Raw genomic sequence first — 26,177 nt, 5'->3', positions numbered from 1 at the left:
ACACACACACTTACCAAAAACAATACTTCCATTTTTCATGGAGGTAAAAAGTCATTAACAGTTTGGAGCACCAGACTAACTGCAGGACTTGTTTCCCGTCGCTCCAGCTAAGCGGTCACGGTACTCGTCTGAACAGTGTAATGGGAACGCTTCACCGGCTGATAACGAAACAACCGGCAGCTCGGAATGGAAGGTGTGAACCATCACTAGTTAACTAACCAACCTGTTAACCCATTAACTTATTAATGATACATTTAACTTGATGTTTACATGCCATTATTATAACAATTTCTCCTTTTTTGTGTATGTTTTTTTTCAACCCTTGTTAAACTTAGTATATTATCTTATTTTGGTGTTGTTAGCGAGCTATACATGCAGTGGATTTATGAAGAATCACAATAATTATAATTATGTTCACCAAAGGAAAACATATATTGTTTTTGCTACATTTCCTCTTCTTCCGTTTCAAACACTGACCTCTGGCCTGGCCAATGACATGATTTGTTGACGTCTCTCACCATGGTAACAGGTGTTACATAATGTTGCAATTTTTTAGTAGGAGGGATTTTTACTCCTGCCTGACCATTATAGTAGTGTAAGAATTAACAGAGCAGACCATATGCAAAGGTTTACATTATGCATTTGCTTTGCAAATGTAACATTTCTAGTTTCATTGCTTTTTCAAGGTGCATTTTTAATTTTTGATCACTCCAGAGTGAGCCTTTATGTCCCTTTCCCCCATTCCGCAATGCACGCTAATGCTTTGTTGGTTCTTTGCCAGAAAGTCCATTTTCTTCATTAATCCCTCCCTGAGAATTTGTAGCCAAACTGCTACTTCACTGGGAAACATTAGATATATAACCAGTCCAAAATTAGTCTGGCATCTTGGGTAACGATGTATCAAGGCTTACAGTCACTTTTGGTTTGTGTCTCGTTTCATTAAGTGCTCTGAATCAGGTAGTAAGTCAGAAAGTTTCAGCGTCCTTCAACTTGAAGGTAACAATGAAGCCAGGAAAAAATGTTGTCTCCGGTTACCCGGCCGACCCTAGCAAAGACCTGATCCTTTTTTTATCGACCACTGGTATAAAGCAGCTTTAAATTTTCCATCTGACATTTCAAGTCATCTAACACATTTTTAGAAGAAATTTTCTTCAATAAATAAATCAGCCGTGGGTAAAATATTTATCCACAAGCGAAGCAAACAGGTGGACAGGTGCTTGAGACAGTCCCAAATATTAATGCAGCAATTAAACTTTATTTTCTTGATCATTCAGGCCAAAATCTATTTTAAAAATTGTGGGGTCGTGTGGTGCAACGGCAGCGTGCGCGACTCGGAATCAAGAGGTCCTGGGTTCGAGTCCTGACATGCCACCGATCTTGTGCCCTTGGGAAAGGCACTTTACACGATTTTCCCCACTAGACTCAAGTGAAAATGAGTATTGTCTGTCTAGTATTCGTTTCTATGTGCGGGACACAACACCAGCAACAGCTGCCTCTGTTCCGCTTGTATTGCACTGTTGTAATTTCAATAAATCAAATCAAATCAAACTTAAAAAACAAGAATAAGAAAATCCCATCTTACCAAGTTGAACCCTGATTTTTTCAGGACTGAAACTTGAAACACAACATTGCTTTTCCTGGGCCTAGAATAAGCTGATTCAGTGTTGAAACTGTGCATGTGCAATGTGATATGTATTGTTGGTAAAATTTTTAAGCTGAAAGCCCCCGGGACATAAACAAAACACATCTAGACATGTATATGTATCAAGCATGGTTTACATGTACAAAATGTAGATAAGGCCACACCAATTTAATTTCTTGGTTAACGGATTCGCCGCTTCATTTTTTTCTGATTTGCAAATAAAAATAAAAATCCAGAATCAACTGCAAAATGCTCATATTTTGCCCTGAACAGTTGAAAACAGACCTTTTCATCCTAGTTGTTACAGTTATTCCATCTTTCAATGCAATGGTATCATTAAAAGTTCAAAATTCATTGTTTAAATTTTGAACCAGCCTGGTGTGTTGACTTCATGGCTCCTATCGTACCATTTTGGGCCATAAGAAGATGCCTAGGCCTGTTTTTATTTTTATTTTTTTTTCGCCCGCCCGCTCCATTATTTTTCTTGAAAAATCCGTTAACCAAGAAATTAAATTGGTGTGGCCTAACCTTATCATTTATTGTTAATAAATTTTTGTCTTTAGCCCCCCTCCTCCTTTGCCACAACTGGTAAGATTGAGTTCCATATGTGAACATATCCATTTTCCTCAGACCGTGAAATTTTGCTACCGTGAAGACTAAGTGAAGTACAGTACAAGGTAGATCAATATCGTGTAATACGGCTTTACCTCTGCACGTATTACAGCCTGCTCTACACACAATCACTGGTTTGTGGCCTGGATTACGCTTATATAAGATAGATGCAGCATAACTTTGATGGACAGGATAGTACCATCAGGGAAATTTTTATGTCGGGCCGAGGAAAATTATTGTTATGTTTACCGAAGGAAAACATTGTTTTTACTCAGTTTCTTCCTCCTCTTCAGCTCCAATGACCTGACCAATGACATGATTTGTTAACGTCTGTCACCATGGTGACAGGTGTTGGGTTACATAATGTTGCAATTTCATGGTCTGCTCTGCTCCTGTCACCATATACTAGTAGTACATGTATGTGAATGTGTTTGAGAAAGAATTAACAGTGAGAGCAGACCTTGTCTGAAGGTAAACATTATACATTTGCTTTGCAAATGTTACTTCTCTAGTTGTGTTTTCCATTGTCCTGAAAAATTAGGGTTGGTAGGCATGGTTCCACTTGTTTTATGTTTACTGAAGGAAAACATAATTGTTTTTGCTACGTTTCTTCTTCAGTTCCAAACACTGACCTCTGTCCTGGCCAATGACTTGATTTGTTGACGTCTCTCACAATGGTAACTGGTGTTAGGTTACATCATGTTGCAATTTTATGGTAGGAGGGATTTATACTCCTGTCTGACCATATATGTATGAATGTATTTGAGTAAGAATTAACTGAGAGCAGACCATATGCGAACTTTATGCATTTGCTTTGCAAATGTTACCTTTCTATAGTAACTGTTTATTAGTTTTCTTTACACTATAGCCAAAGCAAGCAAACAAATACATTTAAATTAAATGTATCACTGAAATGCATCAGTAAACTCAGTATTTGGACTTGAACTGGAATGTTAGGTGACCGCGAGTACCACGAACAAATTCTGATTTACAGTGAAAAAAATCATGATTTTTCCATCATGTCTTGAAGCGAATGTGTTCATGTACCACTTGGGTCAAGCAGAAGAGATCAGCATTTGATGCAGTCAGAAGTCTTTGTGGATGGGCAGCCAGTGGGATCTGTATGCTGTGAGGAGTAGTGAAGCATTAATAGAGCAGCATGGTCCAGAATGTAGTTAGAGATTGAGCCATGTACTAAAAACAGCGTGCCACTAGGTTCTCTTCCAGTTCTCATCAATACACCGTTAACATACCTGTTTCCAAGTCATTTTACAACAACAGCTTCTTTCCCCGGACTGCAAAATTATGGAACTCTCTTCCAAACAGCTACTTTCCGTCCGATTACAATCCACAAAGCTTCAAAACAAAGGTCCACCGCCATCTCCTGACATAACTACATTATACTCACTTATTATAAGTACCTCTACATGTAGCTCTATGCCTAGAAATGGCCAAAAATAATTGGCCTTGCATTGAGCGACACCGTTAGAAAAAAAAAAAAAATTCTACAGGTCTGGACCTGAACCTGTACCTGAACAATTCAACAAATTCAAGTGTTTCTGAACTTTTTCAATTATTACATGGTAAAAACACCCAATTTGACAGACTTTTTAAATATTTGTTTCTGGTGAATTCTCATACAAAAACAAGAGTTCCGAGATCTCATACCTCCATGAAATATGGGCTTGCTTTTTCCTCATTAATTATGCAAATACCCCCACATTAACATAATATATGCATAGCGATGCATACCTTTAAGTTACACATGTTACGAGGTATAAAATTCCCATCATTCACCAATAAGGATTCACAGAATTTTCACGTTAATTATGCAAATTAGGTCATCATTTGCATAATTGATATCTGTTGATGTTCTGCCTGCCACAGATTAATTAGATTACATGTATAGCAGTACCATTATATGAAACACTGTAATTATAAAATTTCCTCATTAATTATGGAAATTAAGTCCTCATTTGCATAATTTGCATTTAATCATGTACAACTGTCTCTCAGGTACCTACACAACAAAAATGATGAAAATACGTTGTTCCAATCTGGACTTATTGGCTTTTAAAGTTTTTACCAGAAACTAACCTGCAGTTCCAGAACAAGCTGCTAGGGGGACCAAACTTACGCCACTTATTTCTGACAGGATAAGCTATCTGTCACCAAAAAATCAAGACCATAGCTTGTTCAGGACAAAAGATACAAAAAACGGAAGTTCTGCTGCAGTACCAAGGTCATCCACCAGGAGGCCCATACTTGACCTTGACCTTTGTCTTTCCAAGTCTTACCATCATACCAAATATCATCACAATCCATAAAGGCGTTCTGAAGTTATGCTGACTACAAAGTTGCGGAAACACAGACAGACACACACACAGACATACATACAGACAGACACGCCAAAAACAATACCTCCATTTTTCATGGAGGTAAAAATGGGCAAAAGTAAAAATGTTTTAGTTTTCATTCCCTACATTACTGGTGTCATGATTGTAACACAATTCTGACCAAAGTGACATCTAGAGGGGCATAACTAATGTGCAACAGATCTTTCAGGGTAGTTAACACTGTCAATCTATAATAGGAACACACTGTCCTGTCTCTGGGACCCATGGGGGACCAGCTATTTAAGGTCACAAATAAGCATATAATTAGTGTAACTTCATACACTCAGGTACAATACAGGTACTTAGGGATTAGGTATTTTGGACCTGTACCAAACCAATTTTTGTGATACAGTACCAGTACACAGTACCGCTACACAGATCTTGTTATAGACCTTTCACTAGTATATAACTGTGATAGCCTGACTACTGTGTTCATGAGATTATCAATTCTGAAAAGTTATGATGCAAGAAAAGGCTAGGGCTAAAATGGCTTGGTAGGTGGGTAGGTCCTGATGAGGCCTAGATATGATTAGATTTTGGGTCCCTTGGTGGCTTGTTGTGGTACTGCAGCGGAACTTCCGGTTTTGATATCTCATGATCTGGACGTGCTAGGGTCACGAAATTTAGATGGTAGGTAGCTCTTGTGCTGGGGAAGAAGTTACATAGTTTTGGGCCCCATAGCGGCTTGCTCTGGAACTGCAGGGGCGTTTCTTTAAAACTATTCAAAAGAGGATAACTCAAGAACCGGTTGACGGATTGTTGTAATTTTTGGTCTGTAGGTAGCTTAAGTGATGCTTGACATTATTCTGCGACAATAATTTACAATAATTTTTACTTTGTCAGTCATTTGGCGAAGGTATGAGATTGTGGAACTCTAGTTTTCTCTGAAACACTCAGTCAGCTGCTCGTAACTGGATCCCAACACCTGATGTTATCATCATGAAGACATACCGGTAGATAGACTCACACCAAGCTGAAGTAATGCAGTATGATCACTCCACACACTGATTACATTAGCAGAAGCAAGGTGCCATTTCTAATGACTGAACAGGACCAACAGACCAGACAGAAATGAGCTTATTTGGTTATCATCACATCTAGCTCTACCCAAAGATATGCTTTCTGATTTTCTTTATTACTGTAATTGTTTTAAAAATCTCTTGAATTGTAGCGAAGAATAATATATGATTATTGTATTTAAGAAATGAGCTTAGTTGGTTGTCATCACATGTCTACTTGAATATATGTATCAGATTTATATTTGCTTTTTATGAATCTGAATCAGATCTTCTTAACTGTATAAAAACACGTCTGACATTATACTTTCAGTTTAATGAATATTATAACTAAAATTATTTGGTTTTCATCGCATGTTTACCTGAAAGATATGAATCAGATTTATTTTCATTTTCTGAGTTTGTTTATCTTTATTACTGTTTTAAATAAAATATATAAAAACAAGTTGTGAATAACTACAAATGATAGAAAAAGGTTGGAAGATTTATTTATTGTGTGTCAGAGATGAAAGAAAGGACAAAAAAATGTGGGAAACTAAATTATTTGGACCTTTTTGACATCTTTAAGATGTGAAAAACATATCTGTCATGTTAAAAACATCTGTCATATAATGATGTAGATACATACGCCTGACAGGGATCCATTGTTTATTCAGAAGGTGTTTCTGAACCACCTGCCCTTGCACTTGAAATGCCAAAATCACTCCATGAACACTGCTCAAAAATCGGAATATCCGGATGTTTCCGGACCTGTACATGTCCCGTGAAACTTGGCGTGCCCGGGTGTGTCCGGGTGTGTGCAGGAAATGTCGGCCACGGCGTGTGCGGGTCTGTGATACCTCCGGACATGCCCGGACACCTGGTAATTAGTCGTGTGTACGGGAATATACGGGCCTGCACACGTCACACGTCGCAAGTACTGCCAAACAATAAGGGGTCACCATACATGTAGATCGTTTCGCAAATGCGTAAATTGAGAGGTGCACATGTGTTTTCAAAGCCGGTAAGAAGAACGGGCAAAATGCTGGTTAGAAAACAATATTATTTTCACTCCCGAAATCTACCTAAACATGAGTTCGTTCCATGAACCGAATTACTATCTAAAAACGTTGTAGGTAACAGGCAACGCAACACAAAGACAAGACATCTAGATTGGATGGTAGAGGAAATCAGCGTTACATTAAAAGTTGGTGAATAGAATAAATGTTGTTTGGGGGCCGATGTCTGCTATAAACTCGCCCTCGCCAGAGTCTGGTTGACTTTTGGGCCACGCCAGGCTTATATAAACTCTGCTAAAGAATCTAGAAGGATATATAAAGCTTGGTATGAACAAGGATTTTATATGAACATGGAGCTTCAACTAGGTTATGATATAACGTCCTTGGTATGAATGGGGTCTAAGTGTATCCCTGTATATATTTGTAACTATAACCCTTGCTATGAACAATGAGTAGATTTCTTTGTGTGGTCCATCGTCTCCCCGCATATATTAACGCCTCATTATACCGGCACCATATTGAATCTACAGTGGGCAAAAACAACAACACAATTACTGATCAGAATTTTACCAAACTAGTCTATTGGGAACCTTCGACCTTGACATATTTCACCTTTGGAAACATGGTCGTTTTCTTTGGTAATGAGAGGGACCGCTCTGGTGTTTTTTTCAAATATCAGCCCACTTTAGTGTAAAAATAATTTTTTGGAAGAGGCAAAAGATGCACGGTTTACTTGTACATTGTTGTCAGATGTGTATTGTGGTGTCATGGTCAGAGACGAGACGGCGCCCATGTCTTATTTACCTTGTTTGTTTGTTTTTATATAAGAGAGGTTTAACTTCCTTGGTTATATTTAATTTTTATACTTTAAGAACACGAAGTTGAAAACATTACACGGGTAAACTGCAAATTATGTGTTGATGATAACATTCCAGACTATTTTATAGCCTATGTTTTTATTAGTGTGCGTGCAACTTTTACATAATAGACAAGCGGGGCATTTCACAACTCTTTGTATATCATTATTCCTGCGGTGACCTGTAAACCAGACCAGCCAATTGCATGCATTTCTCTTTGTTGGGGTTTGAAAAGAGGGCCAATCAACGCTCGGGTCATTATTTTTGAAATCTTTCCGTTACATGCCTGGTTGTGGAGCGTGCATTGTACAACTATCCTGGACACAAGCAAGTTCACGCTAGGAACTTAGTGAGAGCATGGAGGTAGAAAAGGGTCCATGGTGAGAGATTGTGTCATATCTCATCATCAACACAGGAATATCGGTATTGCGCCTTTCTACGTAAATTGGAGCAGTTTTCAAGACAAGAACGCCGTGGGACACTGGCAAGACGAACTGGGACAAGACTACTCTCCAAGCTGAGGTTGATTGGGAAGATTGTGAACGTCAGAGTATGCCTCGTTCTTTGGAAAGCCGGTAGCCAGGATCCTGGGAACCAGGCTGTGGGCATAGGCGAGTGATAGTCCGCGTGCAAGAGAGTATTAGACCGGACCAGAGGACCGATGTACACCCCTCCGGACTATACACTGTGTCCCGACTCAAGGCCGTGCTGTGGCACAAGATGTTCGGCCCGTGGGTCACCGCCTCAGCGAGGCGTGTTGCACAGCGCGGAATAAAGAGCTTGGGACGGCTTCTAACGACTGGTGCCCAGACGAGACTAATATCTGCTCCCGTGACTAGCTGCGTCAAGGCAAGACACAGAAGAACGAGACGTACAGTTTGTTTCAGCTGAGCTGAAAGACCGGCCGAAGTACACTGGAAATATTGGAGGCACACAAAACACAAACAAAAAGTCACAAAGCCCAAGCACCATGTACAATTAACAAAGAAAACAAAATTATGCAAACAAGAAGGGGGGATAAACGGCTATGATGCTACTTTACATTACAAAAGGCATATTGGAGGGGGGGGGGGACGTGTGCGGGTGTGTACGACCCGTACATGAGCTGATAATGAGGAAGATAATTAGGTGAAAATTACCGCTAATTTATGCATATTTCATACACACACTCAGAGGTACGTGTCACGTATCCAGGTGTGTGCAGAGATTTCCGGGTGGCGTGTGCAGGCGTGTGCAGGCCTGTACACGGCCCGGACACCTGAGTGGTTCATATCCGGGCCGTGTGCAGGCCCGCACACGCCAAGTGTACGGGTCGCGCACACCTGGAAATGTCCGTATATTTGGAATTTCCGGGCGTGTGTACGGGAGTATACGACCCGGATACGTCGGTTTTCGTCTAGTGGAAATTAGTCCTCAGTTCCATGCATGGTAATGGGGCTGATGGGTTGTTCCAGACACTAAGTTGGGGAGGGGCAAAACACACTTTGAAAAAAAAAATTAATGTAGAGATACAAACTATATCAAACAGTCAACTTACTTCACAATCCATTAGGCCACTACAAGTAAATTATATGGATGACATCCTCCGCAGATTCCAAATCTAATGCGAGCGGGCGGGAAAAAAAACAAGGTGGGCCGAAAAAAACAAGGTTCCTTCCAATTTAAAATATTTACTCAATCATTGTACAAATGGTTTTCATTCAGTGGGAACATCACATATACATAGCCAGCATCACATATCACTGCATCAAAGTAAGAAACAAAACATTACATCAGAGCCTTTTCTTGTCTCCTCTCTTCATAGTTATCTGTCATCCACCTTCTGGCATGGCAACAGATATCTTTGCCCATTTTCGGCATGTTACCAATGTCAGAAGGCAACAAAATTTCTTGTTTTTTTTTCCAAAATCAGGGGAAAATAAATGCGCACGCTGATGTCATCCATAAAAATTACTTGCTGTGGCCTTAACTTCACTCAAATACAACACACATGTGGATTGGATGTAAATGTAGGATGACATTATACTGTAAACAACATTTTTTTGTGGTACTTTAACTTTTTTATATTCATAGTTTTCACAGTCACTTCTGCACCTCAGACTTAATATCATTACTGTGAACAATTTAATAATTTGCCAACTTTCTTTTTGCAGTACCTGCTGCCACTTCCATTGTATAGTTCTGCAAACATGTCCATTTTTCTCAGACCACAAACTTTTGCTACCGCAAACATACAGTTAGTACAGAATGTACAATGACATGTATTTTTGAGATGCCTAAATGCCCTATATATAACTTGTGTATAGTATATGTTTGACCTGTAATACATAAATTTTTTAACTTCCTTTGAACATATTTCAACCCATCCTTAATACTGATAGTAAATACTTTCAACCTCCTTATTATTTTGACACCAAATTTGTTGTTTTCAGTTTTAAAAAAACTCGCAGAACTTTCAGTAAAATGTATACAAGTTCAAGGACTGCTGTGACTGAACATAGTCAGTACATTTGTAACATGCATGAAAATCCATGTTTGGCTCAACATTCATACATGACAAAATATCCTTTAAACCTCTTTAAACAGAGACAACAACTCTCAAAAGTTTCAGTACAATATACAAGTTCAAGGACTGCTTTGACTGAACATAGTCAGCCCATTTGTAACATGCATGAAAATCCATGTAGGCTCAACATTCATGTATGACAAAATATCCTTTAAATCTCTTTAAACTGGGACAACAAGTCTCAAAAGTTTCAGTACAATATACAAGTTCAAGGACTGCTGTGACTGAACATAGTCAGCCCATTCGTAACATGCATGAAAATCCATGTAGGGCTGAACATTCATGTATGACAAAATATCCTTTAAACCTCTTTAAACAGGGACAACAACTCTCAAAAGTTTCAGTACAATATACACGTTCAAAGACCGCTTTGACTGAACATAGTCAGCACATTTGTAACATGCATAAAAATCCATGTAGGCTCAACATTCATGTATGACAAAATATCATTTAAACCTCTTTAAACAGGGACAACAACTCTCACAACTTTCAGTACAATATAGAAGTTCAAGGACTGCTGTGCCTGAACATAGTCAGCCCATTTGTAACATGCATAAAAATCCATATAGGGCTCAACATTCACATAACAAAATATCCTTTAAACCTCTCAGGCATTATCATTTTGAGGCTGTCATAATTGTGACACATACACAAAATCAAGATCAGTGTAACTTTCACCATGCACTGTACTCCTAGAAGAGATATGCGCATTTTGTATGATATTCTTCAGAGGAGGATTTGAGCTTATCGTTCTAAGGCCACAGCAAGATAATTTTTATGGATGACATCAGCGCACGCATTAATTTTTGCCTGATTTTGGAAAAAAAACAAGAAATTTTGTTGCCTTTTGACAGTGGTCAACATGCCGAAAATGGGCAAAGATGTCTGTTGCCATGCCGGAAGGTGGATGGCAGATAAAGAGAGGAGACAAGAAAAGGCTCTGATTTAATGTTTTGTTTCTTACTTCGATGCAGTGATATGTAATGTTGGCTGTGTATATGTGATGTTCCCACTGAATGAAAACCATTTGTACAATGATTGAGTCAAATTTTTAAAATGTAGGAACCTTGTTTTTTTTGGTCCGCCTTGTTTTTTTTTGCCCACTTGCATTAGATTTGGAGTCTGCAGAGGATGTCATCCATAAAATTTACTTGCTGTGGCCTAAGGAAGACGGCCGCCTCTCTCTTACATGTACTGACAGATAGCGCACAGAGATGGGCTTTAGTTATAAATGGCATGGATTTTGGACGGATTTTCAGTCTGTGAAAGGCAATGTATCCCCCCCGCTATCTCCTTATGGATGAGACCACTATCTCTTTCCCAATCATTCTTTATGTCACATCGAGTCATCAACGATGCCTCAGCCGGCTTTTAACACATTTAGGCATCTCAAAAGCACATTTCAAGTACATCCTTGAAATGGAGTTTCAGTTCTTTAATGGGCAAAAATGGGTTCTGGCGAAATTCAGCGTGGACAGAAAAAGCGTTTTTAGATCTTGGTTATACTTTAGTAGGCTATAGTGGTAGACTGTTTTAGTGAGGAGATTTTTTGTGAGGTGGACATTACTTAAAGTTACCCGATGCAATTTCAGGGCGGCAAGACTGGATTTCAGTTTTCAATTTCTTTTGATGTAGTAAGTTGAATCAACCCTATCCCATAGCATACTGATACCTGTGAGGCAAAAATGTGATGTCACCGATGGAAAACGGTTGCTTGTTTTGTATAGCAGCAAATTTATTGTAGGCTGGTTTTAACTATTTATGGGCGGTACCAAAAAATGAAAGGACCTCTCATATAGCTTGTTTTGGGGCTATTCAAATGTTTCAAGTTTACAGTATATGAAATGATTATAAAAACATGCTAAGAAATGGCAGTATGGAGAAGATTACAAGCAAAAATATAAAATATGAAGACTTTAGAGTTATGTGAAAATGTTTCAGCTGCATATTGAACTACAAGTACATGTTAGTAGTATTTTGTCAAGCCTGAACATTTTTCAGTTTACTTGTGCAAAGTAATTTTCTCTGTGCAAATACAGCACACTAATTTAAAAGTTCCTGCAAAAAAAATCAACTTTAGATGACATATAGTATACTAGTCAGATTTCTAGGTTCAACCATTTTTTCTGTGATTACAAGTGCGAAGTAGTTTTCTAGTTGTCCAAATACAGTACACTAATTTAAAAGTTCAACTTTAGATGACATATAGTTACATGATTGTATACTAGTCAGATTTCTAGGCTCAACCATTTTTTCTGTGATTACAAGTGCAAAGTAGTTTTCTCTGTGCAAATACAGCACACTAATTTAAAAATTTCTGCAAAAAAAAAATCAACTTTAGATGACATATAGTTACATGTGTCTAGTCAGATTCTAGACTCAACCATTTTTTCTGTGATTACAAGTGCAAAGTAGTTTTCTCTGTGCAAATTCAGCACACTAATTTAAAAATCTCTGCAAAAAAAAATCAACTTTAGATGACATACATGTAGTTACATGTACATGTACATTGTATACTAGTCAGATTTCTAGGCTCAACCATTTTTTCTGTGATTACAAGTGCAAAGTTGTTTCTCTGTGCAAATTCAGCACTCTAATTTAAAAGTTTCTACAAAAAAATCAACTTTAGATGACATATAGTTACATGTATACTAGTCAGATTTCTAGGCTCAACCATTTTTTCTATGACTACAAGTGCAAAGTAACTTTCTCTGTGCAAATACAGCACACTAATTTAAAAGTTTCTCCAAAAAAAATCAACTTTAGATGACATATAGTATACTAGTCAGATTTCTAGGTTCAACCATTTTTTCTGTGATTACAAGTGCGAAGTAGTTTTCTAGTTGTCCAAATACAGTACACTAATTTAAAAGTTTCTACAAAAAAATCAACTTCAGATTACATATTTATTATACATGTACATGTATAACGTTACTAGTCAGATTTCTAGGCTCAAACATTTTTTCTGTGATTATACAAGTGCAAAGTAGCTTTCTCTGTCCAAATACAGCACACTAATTTAAAAGTTTCTGAAAAAAAATCAACTTCAGATTACATGTAGGTACACTACTCAGATTTCAGTCAAGGCTCCTTGATCATGACTTTGATGCATCACCATTGAATTGATGAATCCAAGTGGAACGGAGTCCATGTACAGTAATTGATGTGTTACATCTGAAAGCGAATTAGTCCCAGCAAGTCTAGATCTATCTTTAAAAGCATTGCCGTCTTCATCTGATATTCCATCAACTAAGCCTGCATGTGAATAGATAAATCTTCGCAGCGCCAGGAGATAGAATAATGTCATCGCTGAATCATCATCTAAAAAAGCTGTAAACCTTAGGAGATTTGGATGTGATTCTGTAATTTATTGTGCTTTCTTACTGTGTACGTTTGCATGTCAGGGCTTGAAATACTGGGTCCATGTGCACCTTAGTGCACCCAAATTTGGAGCTGTGCGCCCAATTTTTTTCTGTGGGTGCATCAGTACACCCAAATATTTTCAAAGGTTTACGTATGTATTGTAAAGATGTTTCTAAATGTTTAGTAGTATAGGGCATATCTAAGTGTCAGAAAATAACAAAATCATTGTTACAATTATATAGAAATTCTTTAAGAAATGAAACATTAATTTTTGCTGACATTCTACTTATTTTATCTTATATATGGTGCACCTAAAATATTTTTGTTCATGCAATTTTTTAGATTGGGTGCACCAGTGCACCTATCCCCAAAAGTAAATTTCGAGCCCTGCATATATATGATTATATATCATTATCATGTAGCCGGGTGACGTTGACCAAGCAAAAGGCTCCATTCCACATTCCTTATGACGCCGTAAGGCCACACCAATTTATTTCCTTGGTTAACGGATTCGCCGCTTCGTTTTTTTGCCAAAATGAAATAAAAATAAAAAACAGAACAAAAATCCATACTCTCGGGTCCCGAATTGGGGCCCCAAGCAAAATCCACCCGAACGTTGTAATTTTTCAAAATTTGGGCATAGTTAACAGCGTTAAAAATACATTGCTTCAATGCAGAAACATTTTTCTGAGTGCAATTTGTTCGGAAAGCTAGGTTGCCTCTTCAAAAGTTCGTAAAAAAAAATTCTTTGATATAGAACTCGCCCCCCACCCCATTTGCACATGTCACCATTCATGGCACAAAACTTCACTGACGACAGTCAAACGTACGGCAGATTTACTAAGTCATCGTGCCTGTAACAACACATCATCTCCCTTTTAGATATATATTATATTTCATTTAGAAACACGTATTGTGTCGGAAACATGTGCTAGTAACGGGCGTTAAAAGTAATGGGCCGAACGTATAAACTCGGCCTGGGCGGCACATGCACACACACCTTCAAAACGATCTTTTTTCCAGGGAATATGTAAAAATAACACGACATAACAATGTATTCTGACATCACAAACTGTATTACTCTCAAAAAGTACAAAATCCTACCACAAACATGGGATTTGGCAAAGTAAAAAGTCCTCCATGCACGTACATGTAAGTCCATTCACTAAAGCAACTTTCTGACGGTCGGAAGAGTCCACTTCGAGTAGGGGGAAACAGTTTCTTTTAATTATAGAAATTACTCTGCGAAAAATACTACATGTGCATGTGGCATTCTAACAAAGTTACATCTTATTTAGATACCTATAAACAGGAGTACAATTGCAAATAATGCATCAATTATTACATCTAAATTTTTTAATAAAATGGTTCCCCCTACAAATAAAAATCCCCATACATCAAAGACTTTATAGTGAAACCCTAGACCATTGAATTTGTGGCAACTTGAAGAGTGTGTCAATGTGGCTATTTGTTTGAATGATGGCTATGTATAATGTAGCTGTAGCATACCTAAAGTGTATAATGGGAAATATAAAATGTATGGTAGTACCGGTAGTATTTGGGAATTGGGAAAAGATAAAAAAGAAATAAAATATCTGTAAAAGTAGTTAATTCTTTTGCCAATAACTTTTACACATTCCTGGAAATTTGTCTAAAGCATATATTTAGGATATTGTAAATTTCAAGCTCTAAATAACTTCCATATCAGCCAGACACAATAGAATGCCCAGCCCAGTGGTAAGCTGTGTGCCCTGAACTGTAAGAAAACAATGGGATCTGAACAGAGCACCCTGATTTAAACCACTCTTTGGAACTTTGAAAGATGAATAAAAGTGAAACCAGTTGGATGGGAGTCTTGTCAACTGACAGTTTGTTGTTCATACAGTAAAGATGTAACTTAACTTAATGGATTGCTTACTACATGGCTGTATGGCAGGTGGTCTCAAATTTTTATTTTTATTTTTATTTCGCCCGCCCGCTCCATTTTTTTTCTAGAAAAATCCGTTAACCAAGAAATTAAATTGGTGTGGCCCTAGAGGAAGTTCCCTATGGTAATACAGTACATGATAACAAGGCAGTAGTGACATCTTGAGCCCCCACTGATGAAGAAAGCAGACAAACATGGACTAGTCCTGACAGGACTCCATTTCTCACTGATCCCTGATGGACAAAATAAATGGAAGGCTTTCGGAGCTAGAGTGAAGGGTGGTATAGGTTACATACTGTGCCTGTCTCTTTCTGAATGGATTTATTTTTGTACCACCAATTTGTGAGGCAAGTCAGGTCATCCCTAATTCTTTTGGCTACAGCCATGTTTTTGAAACTTTACTGCAAAAGGTGAAGGTAAGGAGATCCTGTAATGGAGGGTTCTCTGCAGAAGTTTCTCACAGAGTAGGAGTCAGGTACAGAAGGACAACTACTAGTATCTGCTACACAATTCTACACAAACTGTTCTTGAAGCAAGACAACCATTCTGTACACAAGAAAAGATTTCTTGAACTAAGGCCACACCAATTTAATTTCTTGGTTAACGGATTCGCCGCTTCATTTTTTCTGATTTGCAAATAAAAATAAAAATCCAGAATAAACTGCAAAATGCTCATATTTTGCACTGAACAGTTGAAAAATTGTTGTCATCCTAGTTGTTACAATTATTCCATCTTTCAATGCAGTGGTATCATTAAAAGTTCAAAATTCATTGTTTAAATTTTGAACCAGCCTGGTATGTTGACTTCATGGCTTCTATCGTACCATTTTGGGCCATAATACGATGCCTAGGCCTGTTTTTATTTTTATTTCGCCCGCCCGCTCCATTATTTTTCTACAAAAATCCGTTAACCAAGAAATTAAATTGGTGTGGCCTAATGTCACAAATAGAATCAAAACCGGGTCTTTATTCATCCCAATCCATACATTAAACAATACAATAATCACCCGCATATGACCTCAGGTGACCCAAATAGAACGCCGTTCTGTTCTAAAAAATCCAAAAATAACTTGCTATAACCACTGAATAAAGCCACCTTGTTCGCTGCGCTCACTCGGTGGTTTTATTCGGTGGTTATAGCAACTGACAAGGCTTTATCACATCATATTCACCTCGGGGAGGGTCATTAACCCTTAATAATTAAATACATAGTCATATGTCAGGGTAGAGACTCCGAAGTGGGATTCTACCATAGATATGCCAATCAGAGTATTATTTTGTTGACAGTTACTGTGTAATGCCCAGGAGTTTTTAATGGAAAGTTCTTGAAAAGTTTCAAACTTGAATGTTAACTTCTGAATTCATGATCATATGCCAGCCAGATTCAAGGCTTTCATTAGCCAATAAAGTAACAACATTCACTTTGCAAGGTCATTATCAAAGTTCCTTTTGAAATATATACCGGAGAAGCGATAAAGGAAAGGTATTTATCTTTTCTAGCCATCATGTCCCTGCATAAGTAGTGTGCCTGCTAAAACGTGCCTGCTGGTAGTCTTCCTTTAATCGTATTTTCTTTGGTTATTAGGCCAGACCAATTTGATGATAGTCGGTATCCAGATTTTTCAGAAAAAATATTAAGTGACAGGGTGACAAAAAAACAGTGAATTAGAAAAAAACAGTTAATTTTTTAGATTTTAGAAACATCGCAGCATGGATAGATTGAAAAACTGCAACAATTAATGAAGACATTAGTCTAAGGGCTTTCCTTAAATGTTGGGACCAAAATATGAACATTGTGGAGTTGATTCAGATCCTGAAATTATTACTTTTTTTGCAAGTCATAAAAAAATGAAGAGGGCAAATCGGAAAATCTACAGATTAAATTGGTGTGGCCTTACAGTCAATGTCTTCCTTTGAAAAGTTCTTTCTATTTGAGAGTATTGTACTTCTGTCACACAGTGGAAAAATGGATTGGCTGACAGTCTTTCAGTTCTAAAATGAAATTTTCCACAGTGGTATGCCTGGTGTTCTCGTCTTCATTATTCCATTATTCTCGTATTCCAAAATTCTCCCTTACTTCCCCCACCATTCCCTACCACAAAAAAACAATTTTACTACTAAAATCAAAGAACCCACATATTATAGAAGAAGTGGGTAAATTCGTCTTCCATTGCCTAAAAAGAAGAAGTCAAACCCAGTAAAACTAGTACCATGTATGTTGTAGAATATAGTATAATGCTAGACGTAGATATAGTCTCACATGCCGCTGTATTTTCTTTCTTATGTTGTTTGTAACAGCAATTAGCCCTCGGGCAAGTATTTGCAATAAACTTTCTATACGAGAGCAGATGATGTTCACAGGCCACCAAGTTCTGTTTAATACAATAACGTACAATTTCAGACAAATATACACTTGACACTCCCACTGTCATTTTAAAATCAGGCAATGTTCTAGCGACCAACAAATTTGGCTGAATCTCCTGCAATCTCGTGGAAGGAAGGGTTTAATAGATTTTAGATAGCAATGAAGCTGTGAAATAAAAGGATACTTGTCAGGCCCAGATTTTCTTACATGTACATCTATGGGAGTTTTACTTTATGATAGTATTATAGTCTGGAGTCATCTCAAGAAACTAGAATGTACTACACATCTACTGTAGATTGTCATGGCCACTTGTGCCCCCCCCCTCACAAGGCTCAAAGGTCCACTAATTTTTATCTAAGATTTTCCTTGAAAAGATGGACTGATTCGTGTCACCAGCGAGGCTGGAATCATAGAAAAACAGCTCACTTTGTCATTGAAAAAAGTTATCTCTGATTTTTTTTTTTCTTTAAAATCCTCTAAAAAATGCAGAAAATGCCATTTCAGAAGGTTCTTTTTTCAAAATTTCCTGGGGAAGCATGCCCCTGGACCCCCTAAGAACCTTGTGCCTACAGCGCTCGCTGGTCCCTCAAGCAGTGGGAAGAACCCCCCATTCAAAATCTGGCTACGGGCATGCCACTCCCTAGAGGATAGTTGATATTCCGTACATGAGCTCTTATAGGTAAAACAAGAAAAGCCCTGCCGTATAGTGTAACTACTCTGTAATTTTCTTCAATTGCAGGGCTGACTCAGTACCAAGGCCACGTCAATATTATTTCAAGGACTGAGGCCCCCACATGCATTTTATGTTTTTATGTCATTTTCATTTATTTTACCATGCAGATTGCACTCTGGCCTGTAAGGATTTTTTTAGGTGTCCCCGTGCATAAAAGCTTAATACATAAGAAATAAAACAACTTAGTAATACATAGTAAGGACATAGCATAGAGCTTAGGTTGAAAATAATTATTGCTAACTAGAAAAGTAACATTTGCAAAGCAAATGCATAAAGTTTACCTTTGGACATGGTCTGCCCTGTTAATTTTTACTCAAACATATTCACATACATGTACTACTATAGTATTTGGTGACAGGAGCAGAGCAGACCATGAAATTGCAACATTATGTAACCCAACACCAGTCACCATGGTGACAGATGTCAACAAATCATGTCATTGGCCAGGTCAGAGGTTAGTGTATGGAGAAGAAGAAGAGGAAGAGGAAATGGAGTAAAAACAATATGTTTTCCTTCGGTAAACATAAATACAAAGTCCTATTTCAGTCCGTTTTTAAAAGCCGTTGTGGTGGTAAGTTGCCTTTGCTCAGTAGAGAATTTGTTCCACAATACATGCAGGCCCTTGAAACTGCAAACTGCCTCTGAAAAGCTGCATGATAGCTTGTCTCTTATTGGTCAAAATAACTTCACTGGGAAAATTAAGTGGCCAATGATCATGAGCTAAATGTGTCCTTTCTAATCTGGTAAGAAATCAAAGTGTGAAATGAGTCTGTCTTCAGGCAAGTTGCTCTAGCTATGCGTGAGGTCCAAGTTCCATGTTCAATTATATCGTGGAAGATGGGTTCAATTTTCTACGTTGTTTCACCCTGTACCTGTTTTCTACTTGGCCTCTTTGGAAAATAAGTCTCAGAAAAGCCACGGGGCACAGAACTATATGGGGATTTGGTAAATGGGGCCATGGCTCCAAGTGTGCACAAATGTTGAGTGCTACCTCGGTTGTATAGTACAATGTAGTGGAACTATTCACGGTGGCAACAGGTGCAGGAAAAAGAAAGTCTAGGAATTATTTCTTAACTGTAATGATAAGTTCACGGTAAGTGACATTAAAAACAGTAAACATTAAAGTACCGTGAAAAAAATCAGTAATTACAGTTACTGTTTCAAACACAATATTTTATTTTATTTTATCTACAAAAACCCCCTTCTCCCTCCTGCAACTCCAAAAATAAATGAATTCACAGAAATTTCTGGGTCAAAGGATTTAGATTCAGGTTTACAATAAGCCACCAGCGCCCATGTAGGTCCTACATAGGTCTTGTCATCTCATATCCTGTTAAGCTTAAGGCTTGTCTGGCATATTGAGGTTGAAGGGCAACTGTTAGTATGGTTTTCCAATATCTGCTTGAATGCAATACCGTTAGCGAATGGCTTTGTCGCAGACTGGGTAATGGTTTATTGCACGAGATATTGATCTTAATGTCGCGACTCATGAAATAGTTTATTACAACTGACAACAAGACTTGGCGGGGGTTTTTGTTTTCATTGGAGATTTGTTTGTTTGTTTGTGTACAGATAGCTGTGGTATTAAACTTTAATATGAAAAGATTTTATCATATTTTCTGGTTATCTATGGTAATTTAGAGGTTGGATTTTTGGACCCGTGGTGTCTTCTCTTCAAAGTGCATCTTTGAGTGTAAAACCTTGTGAAGAAATATGTTTATTCTGAATCTGATTATCATCATGAAATTGTTTTGTTTTTATTGCATTATGTTTACCTTCGCAGAATTTTTTTTGCTCTGTTTCTTATTTCTCTTCTTCTTAGCCAAATACTTAAGGTCAATGACCTTAACCAGACGTCTGTCACCATGGTAACTAGTGTTGGGTTACATCATGTTGCAATTTTATAGCAGGAGGGATTTAGACTCCTATCACCATATATATGAAAGGAATGTAAGAATTAACAGAGCAGATATAAACATTATGCATTTGCTATGCAAATTTTACCTTTTTAGTTTTTTAATATTTTTTTTCGTTGAATAAAAGAAGTTAGAGTATGCTCAGCAATAACTAAAAAAATGACGTAACTGTCATTTTACATAATGATTTTGATACATATGTGGGATACATGTTAACATTATTATTCTTAAACAGTCAAAGTATATATAAGTTGGTATAATTTTTAATACTAATAGGTAACAGTGAATGGGAACTCAGTCATTCCAAATGTACATTTTTTGAGACTTCAAAAATCTTCTCTTGTATTTGATAAATAAACTATTGTTATCTTGGGAAATCAGTGACCAACTCAATATTCTTATTTGGCCAGTGTCCAATTATTGACTTTTGATTGATGATCTAATATTGCTTTTCAATTCCCTAAATCTGTCTTTTTTTGACAAATTCAAGATGAGTTTTGGAATAGATGTTTTCACTAGAACACTGAATCAAAAGAGTTACTTATTTCTTCAATTTAGAGTAACAACTTGAATGGACAAGAGTTCCGAGATCTCATACCTCCATGAAATATGGGCTTGCTTTGTCCTCCTTAATTATGCAAATAACCTCTACATTAACATAATATATGCATAGCGATGCAAACCTTTAAGTAACTTACACATGTTACGAGGTATAAAATTCCCATCATTCACCAAAAAAGATTCACAGAATTTTCACATTAATTATGCAAATTAGGTCATCATTTGCATAATTGGTATCTGTTGATGTTCCGCCTGCCACAGATTAAATAGATTACATGTATAGCAGTACCATTATATTAACCTTTGGGATCTATCTTAAACAAACTGTTGTACAGTAAGATTGAGGACTGAAGTACAGACTTTTGAAGAATTGTTTGCAATGAACTAAATGGTTTTCTGAAGTTGGAATGATTTCCCCGAGGTTTTAGACCGAAAGTCAAGACTATTAGAATCAATAAGTAATCTACTGTACACAATGTCATTGTTTCCTTGCCAAATAACTGCCAAGTTTCTGAATTCTTGTCGGGTAAAATCAAGAGGATTAAAAAAGGAGACTATATGTTATGGAATATTTCTCAATTTCTTTGTGTAGTACAGATTTCATCCTTTTTCCTCTCACTGGTAACATAACAAAAAAATACAGCTGCTTTGCATATAGTGATGCATACCTAAACCCAATTTTAGGTTCAGGTCCGGATTCAAGTCCAGAGGTTTAGGTTCAGCTCCGGACTTGTAAGTCCGGACCTAAACCCATGGCATATACAAAATTGCATGTTGGCAACCTTGCAATGCTGTCTGGGTGAAACTTTGGCCACGTAACATGGAGGCCAATACTTGATGATGCCCGATGGCAATGTTTTCTTCGTTTTGCAGCAAAGATTTTACAATCTACGGAAGGTTTTAGGTGGTTTGGAAAGAAAAGGGGTATGTGAAATGGTCTTTTATGGTAATAAGTCCGGACTCGGTTCTTGACTTTTAGGTTTTTTTTGGACTTGAACCTAAACATTCTTACAAGTCCGGATCCAAGTCCAGTGAACCGGTATGCACCACTATTTGCATAAAGTCCTTTTTTCGATATATGGGTCTGTTCAGTTTATGGTTGATTATGTCATTTCTGTACCTCTGATTTTCTTTTGTTTTATAAAACAGTTATACCGTAATTCCAAATGTTTTCTTATAAGCCTGTATGGGCTGGGTGTGCGAAGCACATGACATGTTAATAAAGCATCCCTCCCTTCCTTCCTTCCTTCCTTCCTTCCTTCCTTCCTTCCTTCCTTCCTTCCTCCCTTCATTCCTTCATTGCCTCATTCTTTCGATATACGTATAAAGGACAGTGGAGGGTTAAAAAGTGGTATGAGTTAGGGGATGAAGTCTGCCATCTCTGGTTGCCATGTTTATGTTCACAGAAGGAAAACATTCTTTTTGCTCTGTTTCTCCTTCCTCTTCTTCTTCAAACAAATAAGGTCAATGACCTGAACCAGACGTCTGTCACCATGGTAACTAGTGTTGGGTTATGTCATGTCGCAATTTTATAGCAGGAGGGATTTATTCTCCTGCCACCATATATATGAATGTGTTTGAGTAAGAATTCACAGAGCAGACCATATACGAAGGTAAACATAAATGCATTTGCTTTGCGAATGTTACGTTTCTAGTTTTTAGCTTTCTTTGTAAAATTTTCACTTTTGGATTTGCAGACACCGCCCAGAAGTCCGACGGTTCCGTTGACGGGAGGTCGGTACGAGAAACGCTGGACGAACATTCTGACCATCCCGCTGGCCATGGCAGCACTGACCAAGTACCAAACTGGCACCGATAAACTCAGGTCTGTGGCTCACTGTTCTTATGTGTGGATAGTGTTCAGCACCAAGGACAGGCCTGTTCTTATGTGTGGATGGTGTTCAGCACCATGAACATGCCTGTCCTTTGTGCTGAGTATATCCTACACATTAGAACACACCTATCCTTGGTGCTGAACACTATTCACACATAGGAACAGGCCTGTCCTTGGTGCTGAACACTATCCACACATAGGAACATGCCTGTCCTTGGTGCTGAACACTATTCACACATAGGAACAGGCCTGTCCTTGGTGCTGAACACTATCCACACATATGAACATGCCTGTCCTTGGTGCTGAACACTATCCACACATAGGAACATGCCTGTCATTGGTGCTGAACACTATCCACACATAAGAACAGGCCTGTCCTTGGTGCTCAACACTATCCACACATATGAACATGCCTTTCCTTGGTGCTGAACACTATCCACACATAAGAACAGGCCTGTCCTTGGTGCTGAACACTATCCACACATAAGTACAGGCCTGTCCTTGGTGCTGAATGCCATCCACACACAAGAACAGGTCTTCCCTTGGTGCTGAACACTATCCACACATAAGAACAGGCCTGTCCTTGGTGCTGAACACTATCCACACATATGAACATGCCTGTCCTTGGTGCTGAACACTATCCACACATAACAATGGGTCTTCAAAACACTAAATATTAGCTAAGCCTTGACTTTTGAGAGATTGACCACACTCAAACTTCAGTAGAGAATTAACAACTGCTTTATAAACTGTAAGTGGATAACAAACTCACACAGTCAATGGCAAGAGTATCAAAGTTTCAGTCAGTCTAACAATTCTGCAAATTGAATGTCAAAAATTGATACATTTCAAGGCCTTTAAAAGTGCCCTTGGGTGTAGCACTAAGTACATATTCCAAGATTTTTTCATCTTTATGCAATATAGGAAGGAAACCTAGAACGTTATATCAATAGAGGCAAAACCGCAGGGAAATTTGTACAGAGTATTGGCTTCAGCGTTGGGAAATGAATTTGTGGCCGTTTGAAGGATGTTGAACATGTCAGACTCAAAGCCAAGGTCAATCTTTATGTATTACGCAAAGGCAGTTTCAGTTGGTATTTGAATGGAATGGCATTTCACTCCCTCTATAGATTAGGGAAGGTTTGTCTGTTTTTAATATCATTATTATGTTTACTGGAGGAAAACATATCGTTTTCGCACTGTTTCCTCTTCTTCTCCAAATCAGTAAGGTTGATGACCTGAACCAGACTGTCTGTTACCATAGTAAATAGTGTTGGGTTACATCATGTTGCAATTTTATAGCAGAGGGATTTAGACTCCTGTCTAGTACTAACTAAGTGGAAACAACACTGTCCCATTGTATATTGACATTCATGGAGCAAAAATGCCCAAAATTCTAACAAAAAATGCTTACTGGAAGTCTGGATTGATTTTTAGGGTACCATCCAGAAAATAAAGAACTAATCGTGGGGCTTGTTTCTGCAGTTTTAAATTCCTAAAGTGTGAAATACTGATTCAAATGTGCTAATGTGGGATACTATGTGTCGATATCATAATTTACAGATTGTCTTATTCAGAATATTTCCAGTTTTGCTACCCTGAAATTGTATTGGATGCATTTAATGTTCTTTTGTTTGTATTCCATACATTTCAGACCAAACTCGTTTGAAGTGTGGGGAGGGGACGGCGTAACGTCAGCCGTGCTTCACTGCAATGACGTCACGGAAGTCACGGACTGGTGCCGCGTCGTAACCGCCGCCATCGCAGCTGCTAACGCGAATTTCGTAAGTACCGCCCCGGGGTTAACACAACGCAGCCATAACCATAAATTCTGCCCCGCAGTAACATCTGAGAGCTTGTTTCAATAGTATGGAGTGATTAAAGTCATATAGTAGAAAGGTAATGTTTACTTTACCATTGCCGTAGGCTTTGGCCTCGTTCATGATTCAAATGTGTTCCGGTTTGGCCACGATCCGTTTCGAAACGGAATATATTTTAAATTTGCGTCCGTTATTCAAAACTTGCACCCACACTGGAAACGCTTTCACACCTCGAATTGACTTGCATTTCATATGTATATCAAAATTTCTTTGAACATTTCCTGGGAACCCGGCTCGTAAGGCAGAGAGTTTATGATCCGCGCGTTCATGATTACAATTCTACGAATGCAAATCGTTATGCACCGTTTCAGACCACCTCACGAGGTGGTTCAAAATAAATCGCAACGGAACCGGTTTGGAGCGTTCATGTTCCCAAATCGAATCAATTCGTAACAGATATCCAATCATGAACGGGGCCCAAAGCTTAGGAATCCATAAACAATGCTGCATCCATTTTCTTTGGCATTTGGCATTCTTCTCAGATCTGTGATTTTTATGCTAACAAATGTCAATGTAGATTGTTAATGGTGTCAAGCAATTTTATCTACTGGATAATTTACGGTTTTGCGAATGTTTCAAGTATCAGCTAAGAGTTTCTTACTGTATTAAGCTGCTTTCAGTTAAATGTTTTAGCAACATTTTAGATCTCTCGTTGATGGACTCAGAGGCTTGATCCTATAATATCAACCTTCTCCCTGCTGCTTGACCCCATAACCTATACAAAGCTGGTGTAAAATGGCTACCTTCGTATGCCTAGGACTAAAGGTTAAAACAATCTATCTGCTAAAAAATATCACAACAGCAAGACTCAAATCCTTCTGTAAATACCACATTCCTCGCAAACAATCTTCCCAAAGGTACCTAGTACACACCAAGTAATTTTTATGGAGACCCTAAATCTAATGCGAGATCACAAAAAAAAAAACACGAAGGGCCCAAAAACAAGATCCCAAGATTTGAAATGTTATAACTAAAGGATGAGAAATGTTAGGACACAAATTGAGAGAGAGAACACGGTGTAACAACCAACAAGTCTTTTATTCGTCACGAAAGCAGAAAAAGCAGTGGAACAGCAGTTGTCGTCTTGTCCTGTTTCTTTCCTTTCATCACAACTTCCAATCTTGCGATTTGTGGCACTGTCGTGACTCTTTAGTCATAGTTACAGGAAGCGGAATTCCTTGTTTTCTTTCTGGGAACAGGCCAAAGTCAATGCACGTGTGGACGTCATCCATAAAACTTACTCGGTGTGGCCTTAGAAGAAAATACTTGATATGTAGGACATACAGTGCATGTTACTGGGTCATAAGGCCACACCAATTTAATTTGTTGGTTCTCGGATTCGCCTCTTCGTTTTTTTCTGATTTGCAAAAAAAAAAAAAATATGATTCTGGTTCTGAATCAACTGAAAAATGCTCATGTTTTGCCCCCAACAGTTGAGGAAAGTCCTTTTCTTCATAGTTGTTACAGTTTTCCCATCTATCATTGCAGTGGTTTGATTAAAAGTTCAAAAT

At 38.0% G+C, this 26,177-nt stretch overlaps 1 protein-coding gene across 2 annotated transcripts in view; it reads left to right on the top strand.

Moving 5' to 3' along the window:
• Nucleotides 1-26,177, top strand: part of LOC109479503 (gamma-2-syntrophin-like) — a 119,667-nt gene that overhangs the window by 66,665 nt on the left and 26,825 nt on the right. For both annotated transcript variants that reach the window (XM_019781476.1, XM_019781475.1), the window contains exons 9-11: nucleotides 108-193; nucleotides 22,650-22,777; nucleotides 24,441-24,570. In XM_019781476.1, coding sequence (XP_019637035.1) covers nucleotides 108-193; nucleotides 22,650-22,777; nucleotides 24,441-24,570 — 344 coding nt within the window. The remainder of the gene's footprint in view (nucleotides 1-107; nucleotides 194-22,649; nucleotides 22,778-24,440; nucleotides 24,571-26,177) is intronic.

The sequence above is a fragment of the Branchiostoma belcheri genome, unplaced genomic scaffold (genome assembly GCF_001625305.1).
Source record: "Branchiostoma belcheri isolate BF01 breed outbred unplaced genomic scaffold, Haploidv18h27 scaffold49, whole genome shotgun sequence".
Lineage (NCBI taxonomy): Eukaryota > Metazoa > Chordata > Leptocardii > Amphioxiformes > Branchiostomatidae > Branchiostoma > Branchiostoma belcheri.
Note: the sequence above shows the minus strand (reverse complement) of the source record. Positions and strands in the feature narration are given on the sequence as shown.